General features: G+C 42.4%; 1 protein-coding gene across 1 annotated transcript; it reads right to left on the bottom strand.

Moving 5' to 3' along the window:
- Positions 1-2766: 2766 nt before the first annotated feature.
- PDP1 (pyruvate dehydrogenase phosphatase catalytic subunit 1) lies at positions 2767-8459 on the bottom strand (the record flags this gene model as incomplete). Its single annotated transcript, XM_084229848.1, has 2 exons — positions 2767-4424; positions 8327-8459. 2 exons carry the CDS (start codon positions 8457-8459, stop codon positions 2767-2769), a joined length of 1791 nt encoding a protein of 596 aa, XP_084085974.1.
- Positions 8460-13103: the final 4644 nt, after the last annotated feature.

Genomic DNA, 13103 nt, shown 5'->3' on the forward strand with positions numbered 1-13103 from the left:
ATACACTCAATAACAAATGAAATATCAACAAATTGAATAGTCAGACACAAAAAGGGACATATTTTACTTTCATTTTTATGACTTTCTAGAAAAAGTAACACCAATGGAGACAGATGTCAGACAAGTTATGTGGAGAAAGGAGCATGAGGGAATTTTCTGAAGCAATAGAAATGTTCTGTATCTTTATTTGAGTTGTGTTTACCAAATTTCAATCTCTACCAAAAATTCAAACTACATGTTTAAAATCTATGCATTTCACTGAATGTATATCTCAGCTTAAGAGAAAAAAAAGTGAGCTTATCTACTGGAGCCTAAAGTTAAGTATATTTTATCACTACAGAAAGAGTTTGTTGACTCTTAGCACTATTAAAAACCAACACAGGTCATTCAGAAAGCAGATATGAAGCTTTAATTCACTGTGGATGTTTCTCTTACCATTCACTATATATTATAATAAACTTTTTATGTTTTCATATAGATTCATCTTTATAAGACACAGGTTTCCTCCAAGAACTGTGTGCCATACTACTGTTCCATTAACCAGTTAATGGCATAAATATCATGATCTACTGATTAAATATAAATACAGAGGTTGATACATATTAGAAAGTTTAAACATTTTTTAAAAGTTTAAGAAAGGCTAAATACCATGAAAGTTTACATGTATTCTTTAATTCTAGATATCACATTACAGTGACAACCAATTACATACAATAAAATCACAACTGCATTCAGATAATACATTCAAATTTCTAACATCCAATTATTTTTATTCCCACAATGTCAACTCCACACTAGATTTTCACTTCCAGAGAGAATATATCAGCTTTCAAACTGTAGACAAACTTTCTTGTGTAATAATAAGAGTTACTACCTTGTTCATGATTACAGGAAACTATATACTGTACTACATAGAAATTTTATAAATATAGAATATGGAGCTTTTCAGTGGTAGTGTTGAAGAGAAATTCAAATTGTAGCCTGAAAATGGGTTTTGTTATTGTGGTTTATATATATTTCATTTAAAAATGAAGCCTCTGTCAAAACATTTATAAATAAATACATAGTATATATAGCCTTTCCCTTTCCAAAATACTGCCTGGAAGAAAGTTTCAAGCTGACTCAAGGAAAAAAAATTAAAACAAAAAACTAGACCTCAGAAAAAAATACTATATGATGTTCTGAGCTGCAATTTCCTGTGTCTATTTTCAAATGAAACAGATTTTACAGCCAATTCTACAGTGCTTCTGTGTCCACAGTCCAGGGGGAGTGCTTGAATATCTAGTTCACATCCCACAGAAATCTGAAAGGATTCCTAATAACCCTCCACTAAACAAAGGAAAACTGATCATGTGTAGTATTAAAATCTATACAAATAGCAAACAGAGTCATTCTTTTAACAGTGATACTAGAATAAGTGACAAAAAGATATGCACAGCTGTACACAGGAAAAAATGCCATTTGATGCATATCAAATAAGCTTTCAAAAAGCCAATATGAATATATTTTCATTTACTTTGATACAGCATATAATTATGGAAACTGCTGCAAACAACACGATACTACTAAGTGTTCTATTAAGCATCAGGCATGCACCATAGTTACCTTTAAATTTTTCTCATACATATATATTTATATCTTAACATTCATACTTATAAACTACAAGGTATCTAAAGCACTTCATAATTTTTAAAACAAGTATTTTAACTGACCTATGTTTAAGTGGGGAAAAACAAAAACTTCCTCCCCTGTCTGAACACCCAAAAGGTAATATTAAGCTTTATTTCCCAGTTTGATATTTAAACTTATTTTATGTATGTCATCTTAAAATTTCAAGAGTGATGAAATACTTATCACTACAAAATTAGAAGTATGAGTTTCTGGCAGCAGTCTACTCACCACACACTCAGAGCATGCGAACCCTTTGGGGATTACATAAGAGTGATGTGCTGGTGGCTATAGATGGCAATAAGTGAATATGTCAGTCTCTTTTTTTTTAGTCTGGTTTTTATTTCAAACTAAATAAATAAAGCTTTTTATTAATACAGGCTAAAAAAATTCTTTTTTCCCTCTCTTTAGTATCAATATAAGAGTAAACTAAAAACCTTTATTGTCTTCAAGTGTATGGCAAAATAGGAAATGTTTCAATTAGGCAGTCAGGAGCAGGGATGGGAATAGTTTGTTTTTCCACTTAACAACCATTCCAGTCAAATAAATACAATGCATATTTAGATTGCTTGGTTCTCGGTCATTTATGGCTTAAAGTCTAGGATTTGGAAACCACTTCAGGTTAAAATAATTTTATATGAATAATGCATAGATTGTATATCTAGGAAATCATGCAATAAAGGTCCTCATGTACACTGGAATCTTGGTGATGATAGGGTGGCATGAACAGTAATATTTCTTCCCTTTTACCGAAAGAATATGCCCAGCAAGATCCTTGCTTTTGGCTCATTCAAGATCCTGTTTGCCAGGTCATCCTGATTTTCTCAAAGTGATAATAAAAGTCAATGTTACAAGACAACAGCAATAAGGAACTGACTTGCCTCAAGTGCAGGTGCTGTGAGGTCCTACTCAGGCAGAATGAGACTTTCAGGATCCTGCCATTCTGCTGCAAAGTCAATACGAAATACTTGACTAGCTAGAGTAGCAAAAGGGTAAATGCTTAGAATGACCCACTGGCAATGTTTATTATGTTACTATCTTTTAAAAATCAATATGCCCTTTAAATCTTTTGAGAATTGCTAGGGTAAGATCCACTCACTATTCCTGGTTTTGATATGCCCCTACAACATGAGAATTGAACTGAACTACAATGATTGTAATATCATCTCTGTACATCCGAGCAAGCTCTTCAGGAAGACTAAGCATTTTAGAGAGGCGTTCATGATCGACAGCCCCAAACTCATTGTTGCCCACAGCATGGCGAATGAGGTGGGTTGCTGCGTTCTGATCCTCGAATACTGAGGACATCTTGGCTCTCCTTTCTGTTAAGAGACCATGCATCTGTCCCAGAGTCACCTTGTAACCACCAACAGCTATTGGTTGTTGGTGATGCATGCCCGTAAGGTACTCACCCACAATCCTAACCACATCCTGCCTATGCATTGTCTCCCATAACCCATCAGTAGCCAACACCAGAAACTTATCCTGTGGCCTTAAGCGGTGGTAAGTTACCTCTGGCTCAGCCGTGAGATAAGGAGGTGTATAATAATTAGGAGGAATAAACTTGGTGTATTCATTGTCATTTAACTGGTCTGGACCAGATTCTATCACCCTCTTTTGAAGGTCAATGCTCCATTTGAATTTAACGTCTCCAAAAGCCCTAAAAGGCATCAGCAAGCCAAGAAGTCGATCCTGTTTCACCACACTCTTGGCCTCATTCTTTGGGTGTTCCAATTTCAGCCGTTCAAGTTCTCTTTCATTCTGAGCATTGTGGTCATTAGAGAGAGTAAGTGCTGACCAAGAACCATCCTCTTCCTGAACACCAAGCATGGCTCTGCTATCACCAGTATTGGCTACATGAAGGTCAACACCATCCACATGGGCCACACAAGCGGTGGCCCCAGAAAATGCCACTCGAAGCACCAGATAGTTGAGGAAAGAATTGGGATCACCGACTTGCGCCTCCAAGGAGATGTCATTATCTAGCCTCTTGAAAGCATTAATCAAAGCCTCTTTAACATCAATATCAGTTGACTCCCCAGTGTTGAGGTCTATAAGCTCTTGCCAATAAGTCCTCAAGCTGTTGAAGTACAGCTTGGATGCCTCCTTACTGAAGTAATCGTTGGGGTGCTTGTGCCACTGGAGAATGGGCAGTAGTGCCCGGCCACTCTCCACAGCATTTTCAATCTCTAGCAAAGTTTCATGGGGCAACAAAGAGACAGCAATATAATAAAAGAGTCTTTCACTGACTGCCTGGGAACAAGCACAGCCTGCATGGCCATCAAAAACTCCCAAAAGCATCCCTCTGGTCTGCAAGCAGGTTGCCGCACTTCTCCGGTCCTCGATGGGTGCATTTGCAGGTAGTTGATTGCTGTCAAATCCAAGAACAGAACTGACATTTTTGCCATCAAATTCTGGCACTTTGAAACTGTACTCATTAGCTTTCAGGATGCTGTTGACTTGTGGAGGTGTGAGGTAAAATTTCTGTGGTGTGGAAGCATATCGCCTTCCTTGCGTGTACTGCCACCAGTTCTCCTTCGGCCTGCAGAAGGTAGCATATGCCGGATGGGGTGTATATCTCAAACGACTCTGGGGAATGTAAGGGGGTGAGCAGCAGAGATGTTTGTGGTGGCAGTAACACGCAGTGCCATAGATTCTGCTCAGTTCACAGTTACGGATCAGAGGGAAAAACAGTTGAGTTGGTGCTGGCATGGCATCAGAGAAGAGCGGCAGGCTGGAACTTCTGACTGGGATTCCTAGACAGCAAATTACATAGATACATACACAATAAGAGTTACATTTCATATTACTTAATCTATCTTTGCCTTTGTGACAAATACTCAGCAGGTTAATCTACATGCTAAATAAACTCTGTGCTGTGAGGTACTACATTTTATGCAGGTATCAGGTACCACCCCCACAGTGCATAGTCAATTACCAATCATCTATGGAGCCAGGGCTGACCTATAGTCTAGCTTTACTTTTCTTTCTTCACATTTTTCTGTACAGCACAAACTGCAGCATGTAGAACAGATTTGGCTGGGGAAAGCTGAGATGAAGATGATTATATAACATGATGCAGTGGCAGTCTACCTGGCCAATCACTCTCCCTCTATATGCCTTAAAAAGGATACTTCCCCTATTTATGAAAATCCTAGACCTGTGGTTTCTAGACCTGTGGTCAATTGTTAGCACTTGATTGTAGATGGCTATCACCAAAAAACTGTTATGATGCAGTGTTATGTATATTTTATATACATTAAATATGTATATTCATGAATTATTGGTCAATTATAGACACTACTGTATTAATATAATGCTCATTATAACATATACAGAAAAGTTATATAACAAAAACAAGCACTCCAATATTCCCTTTCCTGCACTCCAGTGGATGGTATTATAAACAATATTCCTCTAAACACTATGTGAAGCTGGTGAGCTTAGAAATATAGGTCCAGCCACCAAGTTGCCAAATAATCCTGGAAAAGTAGTTTACCTCTTTGGACCTCCCTATCTTAAGCTGTAAGTGAACATGCTGAAGCAGATGCTATCGAAGTCCTCTTCGAGACCTTTGTGTTTATTGAAGTGAGGCTTTGAAATCAAATGCAAGTTTCATTTATTCACTGTTTAACTTTACCGTGCCTTTTACAATAAAAATGTAAGTATCCTAGTAGCTTTAAAACTTTGTTAGTAGCATAAATGGTTTCAGTTCTGGAATTTAATTTACTTGCTAACATTTTCTCTGCTTATCAATCATAAGGGAGAGTTAAAGAAATATTATTTCATGGATTTTATGGATCCCAAGTAGAATTTACAACTAAAAAATATTTTACATTTTTTAAAAGATTTATTTATTTATGCATACAAGAGCTGAGGTGCAGGCCAGAGGTGTGTGTGTGGGGGGGAGGATTCACCAGAGACAGAGTGGGGAGCAGAACAGGGGGACTGACTGAAATACACTGCTGAGGGGAGAAGGGGGCGAGACAGGAGAGGTCTGCCCCATGTGGGTCACCTCCTGGCCAGGGTTGGAACTAGTGCTGCAGTGGCTGCAGATAGCTTCATAGTGTGGCGTATTAACCCCTTGCGCCACCAGGGAGGCCCCCCCAAAAAAATATTTTACATTTAAAAAAGTATCTACTTGCTCTTAGAAAACAATAAAGAATAGTGAAATAGTGGTCCAACAGTACAGGATTTGGATAGAAATGATACATTATGATCATGAATAAAAGTCATTATCACTCACTATGACAATGAAAATATTTTGCTGGGCATTTATCTAGAAAATTTAATGAATGTGTATTACTTCCAAGATAATTTATCCAAGAAAAAAAATACCTCTTTTTCCTCAGTAAGATATATTTCCCATGAATTATCAGTTATTGTTTCAAAGTATTCAATTTGCCCTATAAAGAAACAGCATTGAGAAATACTTTAAATAACAAATGTAGTAAACAAAAAGGAGTTAAGGAAATAAAACCACTTGAGTCTTAATATAAGCTATTCCTTCCAAAAGGATGAACCCATTAAGAAAAAAATTTACAAATACTGAGAGTTAGCTATATTTTCACATACTCCCTTTTGAAGAGAAATTTGGAAAGTGATAGTGGGATGTGAGGAGAAGAGAAAACCTAATACCAAATACCTGCTTCTTGTTTGCTTCTGTCACAAAGCACTGCGTAAGCCAATTATACAGAACCCCTTTTACAAATGACAGGAAGCACCAATATTTTAAATACATTATTTAAGAAGGGACTTGATTACAAAATTGAAGACAAGATTAAACAATAGAAGGCAGTGATTTGAATTGTGGAAATGAGATCAATAACTGACTTAGTATTCTGAAATGCAGTAATGAAAAATAAAAATTCTAGAATAACAGGAATGTATAAAGACTAGCCACTTAAATAACAGCACTGCAAACTGAATACCTGAAAGTCATCCAAAGGTTAAGTGTACATGACTGAGCCAGGAGATGTGCTCAAATGTTGGGTCACATGGTGTTGGCTTCCAGACAAATCACATCTCTCTTTAGTTTTGCATGTAACAAGCACATTACTCATTTCATGCTTATCAAGATTCTATTAAAAATATAAACAAATGTCAATTTTTATAAAAAGAATTTTTCCCTGTTATTTGTACTTACTTTTAAACTTAAGTCTCTTACAGGGGAAAAAAATGTGCTTCTGTATGGAACATAGATTGAATCAAAGTACTACTCTGTGTGTGTGTGTGTGTGTGTGTGTGTGTGTGTGTGTGTGTGGAGGGGCTGGTTTGGTTATATGATATCTAATCAAGAAATAAACAGTCTAGGGAATGTCCATTTTCCTTCCAGTCCTTTTGTTTGACTATCTTTCTGCTTTTGTCGTGGACTGAAAAACCAATGAAAATTTGTGGCAAAAGAACGGATGGTTCATGCAGCAGACATTTGAAAATCAAATTCAAACAGGAAACATACTAAAATATTCATTATATTCTACACTTATCTTTCAAGGAAAATTCTTGAGATTAAAAACAAAAAAGAATGAATTTTGCCAACAGTATCTTTTAGTTATTTAGGAGCTTAACAACCGGACTGAGAACTTATCCCAATACCACAACTCCCAACGTGTCAAAAGACACATTCTAAGGAAGGTGAAATTTATGAAAACCTGCTCTGTGATTAACAGGTGTTCTATCATCACAAACAAATACCCATAATAAATTACGTTCATGGGGTCAGATACCCTTAGAAGTCAAAGTACTTTTCAAACACTTTCATTCAAATGTTTTGAATGCTCACTACAAGTGAATGCTCAGCATTCAAAAACTCTTGAGACTCTTTCTGAATATTCTGTGATTCAACAACAAAACCCCATGTAATCAAAACTTCTGCTAATAAACTTGCTAAATGAATGACATGGAAAGCTCTTAATTAGACAGTAAGGACAGCAACAAGGTACAGTTATTGGAAAACTGGAGTAGTGTCAAATTTTCAAGTTATTTCTGGCCACAATATCACTGAAAGTTCCTATCCCATGATTCAGACCAATATGTTATATGCAGCATCTTACTCCTAGGCAGATTTGGCCGATTTTGCCAATGACTAATAAGGAAAGATGTCCTGCAACACGAAATAGGAAAGAGAACCATTCATTCTTAGGGATGGGCTTGGCAGAGCCTGTGCCAAGAAATGATTCCACTTCATCAATAAACCCACAAACAAATTAATTAGAAAATACCGTTACTGCACTGATTAAAGAGCTCTTGCGATTTGCAATGTTTTGGGTGAAAACGAAAAAAAAAATGCTACACTGGTCATTAAAAATGTCAACCTCAGTTTATGTAATCCGGTTGCATTAAACACGCTGCATACAGACTCTTTGCAATTTTTCAGCATTTTCTGGAAATGCCCAGCCATTTCACAGCTCCCGTTATCTCTATATGAAGGAAGAAACAAAGCCCCAAGCCAGCACTTGTTTGATTAGTTTCCTTTGTCCCTATCTGAAAATTGCACTCGCTAAGGCATCAAAGCTATCCCAGTCCAGGATGCCTTTCTCCCCTTTTCCTAGCTACCTCACCCCCTATTTCCACGCAGACCCACTAAAGCCATCCACACACAAAAATCAGTCACCATCATTCCCGGGTACCCAACGCAGGTAGTTAAGCGAATACCTACCAATCCGTCTGGGCCCGGGACACACACACATTCTCCTGTCATCACAACACGGAGCCGACAACATCCACAACCCGCGCGGGCAGCAGCAGCGGCAGCAGCACCGGCCCATCGAAAGCAAGGCGGAGATGCTCATTAGAGGAGGCGGAGGCGGGGAGGCGGGAGCGGAGGAGGGGCGAGGTCTCGCTCCAGCGGGGTGAATGGAGCTGGGAGGAGGGAAGAGGACCGAGAGAGAGAAAGGGGTGGGGAGAAGAAGGAAACCAAACAAACCCACCCCGCGGGAGAGACCGAGGCAGAGCCTCCGTCCGCGGAGACGCGAGCTGAGACGCCCCCCGGCCCCGGCCTCCAGCCCGGGCGCGCAGCCCACAGGCGCGCGGCATCCTCCGCCAGCCGTGCGCCCCGCCCGGCCCCACGCGGCGCGGCTTCAGTTCAGAAAGCCGGGGGGTGGGCGCGCACCGGCTGCCTGTGGGGGGACCCCGGACCCCAGGGCAGAGAAGGCAGAGGGCGGAGACGCCGCGCCGCACCCCCCGCGGGTCCTCCCCGCGCCCCGGTGCTGACAGCCAGCGCCCCGGGTCCGCCCCCCAAGCCGAGCCCGCGGCCCGCCGAGAGCGGCCGCCCGCCGGCCCACAGCTCCGGCGCCCCCGCGCGCACCTGGCGCTCCCGGGCGCGTCCCTCGCCCGCCGCCGGCCCGCCCGCCGCCCTCCGCTCGCCCGCGGCCGCCGTTCCTCGCGCGCCGGGCCCCCCTCACAACTTCGGGCGGGTGGAGACGGATTCCCGACTGGGCGGTTAGGGGCCGGGAGAGGGGAATACAAACCGGGCAGGGAAGGGTGGGAGCCGCTGCTTCCCGACGAGGCGGCGGCGGCACCGCCCGGCGCTCCCTCCTCGCAGCCCGGCGCTACTCCCCGGAGCGCGGCCCCCGGCTCGGGCCGGCCCACTCGGCTTCCCTATCCCGCCCGGCCGCCACCCAGCCCCGCCCGCAGATTCGGGGTGGAGAGCTCCGCGCCTCCCGATTGGCTGCACAAAGGCCAGTGGGCGGGGAGAAAGAAAGCTGTCCTTGGGGGCGGGGGCGGAAGAGCGGCGTGCTCGCCGCCAATTTTGTGACGTCATAGAGGTCAGACAATCCCTTCCATTCGGTGCGCGTCGCTCATTGGCCCCTCCGTCCTACCTCACGTGACCGCGCCTAGTAGCGCGTGGAAGGTGGGGTTCCGCGGCACTGGGGAGCCGCGGCGGGCGGGGCTGGCGGTTATTGACTGGGTTGGCGGCCGGCAGGGGCGGCAGGAAGCGCCTGGACCCGCCCCAGCATCCCCACACGGTTGGGGCCTCGGGCACCAGCTGCTCCCGGCTGGGTGGGCCTCCGCGAGTCCCTGGCGTTTCGGCGGGTGCTGGCCTTGGCGCGGCCCGTCCGGGTGGCGGAGCTTCCCCTCCACGCGCTTCTGGTGGGCCCGGGCTGCTTCGCGGCTCCGAGCCCAACGGAAAACTAAAATCGCCCGCGTTTGGCGCCACCCTGGAATAGAAGGCAGAGCCACCCGAGAGTGTCTGTGGCCTCATTCATTTGATAATTTACAAGCTGTGAACATTGACTTGGGGAATGTTTTCTGTTGTTTCCTGGACACCTCTCAGGCCCCAAGGTGAGGAAGTTGTGATGGAGGAATTGTTGCCCCTGTAGAGTAGTTGTGTGCTTACTTCTCCGAGGCTTTGAAATGAGTATTGTCTCCTTTTTCCCCAATGGAAAGCTGGAAGGAGGCAGCCTAGAGAAAGTGGGGAGAGCACTGGACCATCATCCTAGTCCTATCCCCAGGGAAACAGTTTGTGCTTTTGTGAGATGAGATTAGGGTTGGGGCGGCACTAGCATTTTAGGTTAAACCGGGCTTCTTGTCTCTGCCCTTTTTCAGGAGCTGAATCGTTGATAGACGCTTCTGAAAGCTTCCTAGGAGGTGATATTAGATCGCTGCGTTTATCCTGCCCGGTGCTAGTGAGTTCGCTTTGAGTTAAAGCATATCTACAAAGCTCACAGAGTGATGAGAGCTGGATGCAAAACCCATGTCAACAGTTCTTTGGGTTTAATTTTGTTAACCTTGCATTCTCTGATTTTTATGTAATAAAGGAAAAACTTTGTAGAACATGAAACAGTTCAGAAACTGTCTTCTTAACTCCTGGATCTTTATTTTCTCAATAAATTAAAGGGTGTTTTTTTTTAATCCAACTCTAGTCTGCCTGTTCTGGCCTTCAGGGTAGTTTACACTGGGTCCAACCCCTCCCACCTTTTTACTTCTCAAATAAGCTTCCCATAAAATGTGTAAATATGCTCCATGGTCTTTTTTCCTGTTGCATAACTGGTTTATGTATCTGGATTTCTGCATAGGGTGGTGTAGGGTCAGGAAGGCACAGAGCAGGATCTCTATGATCCAGGCATACCGGTAAAGGAGAGTCCTGGAGCCCTCGGTGGCTTTTCAGACTTTTATTGAGCTTCTACCAGGTACACTGGAGGGGGTGGTGGCCAGGAGGCATCACCCTACTCGGCCTTACTCGACTGCAACTCCACACCATGCCACTCCACACCATGCTGTCCTCTGCCATCTTTATAAACCCAGTCTTAGCCCAGGTGTGCCCACCTATGCATACCCACACCCTACTCCATCAGGCATGCATGTGGGATTACAGGGATCCATCATTAATGCTGATGGCGGGAGGGCAGAAAAGCTTGATAGTTTTTCGCTTACCCTACAGGTGGTACAGCAGAAAAGAAGAGTACAGCTGCTGGGGACTGCCTGGATTCCAACCCGTGGACTGCCTGGATTCCAACCCCAGCTCTGCAGTTCACTGAGTGGTCTTGGGCAATGTCTTTCTTGTTCAGTTCTGTCAGGGTTGTATTAAGTGAGTTAATATAGATATCATGTATAGCATGATAAGTACATAACTAGCAAGGGCTATGTAATAACTATTACCAATATTATAGATATCAGGCCAGTGTGTCCGTTTTAGACTAAGCACTCCTAGAAATTAGGAGACCCCCCAAGTATAATATGTTCTGCAATTAGATACTAGTAAGTTATTAATAGGCCAGAGAGTCTTAAAACCTTACGGTATCAGTTTAAAGTAATTTCATGATGAATATCACTACCTCCTAGCCGGTCACAGAAATGAAGTTTATACTACGCTTGTCTGTTGTCTGCAGACATTTTCCTAATGATTGTGCAAATAAAATAATGTGACTCCGGATCACACACATCTTTATGGATGACCTCTCCCAAGTGTCACCTTGGTGGCATCTCTCCTCACTTCACCCCAGCAGCCATTCATACTTTTAAAATTACTTCTCAAATTGTTTTTGGCTCTACACAGGAAACTCCAACTTGTTTATCTATGGTTACCACCTTGGTTTCTATACCAAAATAGTATTGATTCCCCCACCTTATTCTTTGTTTTGAATAACCTGGTTATTTCTGAAAATACCCACTCTCAAAAAACTTATTTGTCATCATTAAATATAGCAAAAAGAACTTGTCTGGTATAAATGGCCATGCCAGGGTATTTCTGGAATTGGTATAAAATCTCCCCAAAGTAATAGCCTTGAAATAAACTTATTTAGAGGTGTGCATTTTTTTTTTTTAGCTGCAAAGTTGTGTGATTCAGTGACATAAGGTCATAACTCCTTCTGAAGTGGAACCAACTGCTTGTACCTGCAATGAAATTCTTTAGTATCGCAATCTTGATTCCCCTCTGGCCTGCTTCTTCCTGTCTTTAGTTGGGACTCCATTTGCCCAATCAAAAGACTTGTTTTAAATGTCCTGTTTGTTATCACATGGTCCTCTGGCCAGGGCAGGAGTAGGTCTTTAGTTTTGTTGCTCTGACCCCACAGGCTGTTTTGGACACCAGAATACCTGTTGATACTTTGACATTAGAAGGTATAGAAAAGTAGCACTGCAACCACTCAGGATTATTGTAGAGAAGGGTGGCAAGGAGAGAAGGGGCTTCAAAAATAGTAAGGTACAAAAAAATGCTGTGCAAAAATACCTATTTTGTCCACACACATGTTTTCTGTGATACCAAATCTGCAAAGGCAGTTCCTGGATGAGACCCTTAACACTTAGTTGATTTCTTGCCCTAGAATAAACCAGGACAGGAGCAAGTGCTTAACCAGATTAGCTTGGTGTTCTTGTGGGCGGATGATAAACCCTTGGGGGTATTGGAGGTTAGCTGTGACAACAGAGTCGAGCAAGTATCAGTGGTGCAAGCCAGAAAGCTTAAAATAGATCTGGATGTGGGACTGAGATGCTTTGGGTCTGATGGTTAGTGATTTACCATGCTAACCATGCCAAAATCAGCAATCAGAGGGAAGAGAGGCTGGCTCACGCTCCTCTTTAGCGCCTACTTCCCCACAGGATAGGAAATCAGGTAATTATAAAGTTCCTAAGCAATAGATACAGGTTTTGTTACCATCCCAGTATTGAGATTGCTTCTTTGAAATTAATTTACTTGCTATTAGTAGGATCAATAAATTATAATGAAGAAACAGAATTGACATTGAGGCTCATCTGTGGGTCAGAGGCTGTTAAAGGTGCTTTGACATTTGTCTCTTAATTCTTTTTTCCCGTTTAACACTATAAATATAATCCATTCTCATTTGAATTCATGAGAATAGATTGTCCAAGGGAGAAAGAAAATAAAACTTCATTCTTTTGCAAAATTATGTACAAGAGTCTTCTGGTTAGTAAGCAACTAGTTTCTGTGCATTAAATTAAAATGAATTGTAATTTTGGGGACAATATGGATGGATCTT

The sequence above is a fragment of the Talpa europaea genome (genome assembly GCF_964194135.1).
Source record: "Talpa europaea genome assembly, chromosome: 3".
NCBI lineage: Eukaryota > Metazoa > Chordata > Mammalia > Eulipotyphla > Talpidae > Talpa > Talpa europaea.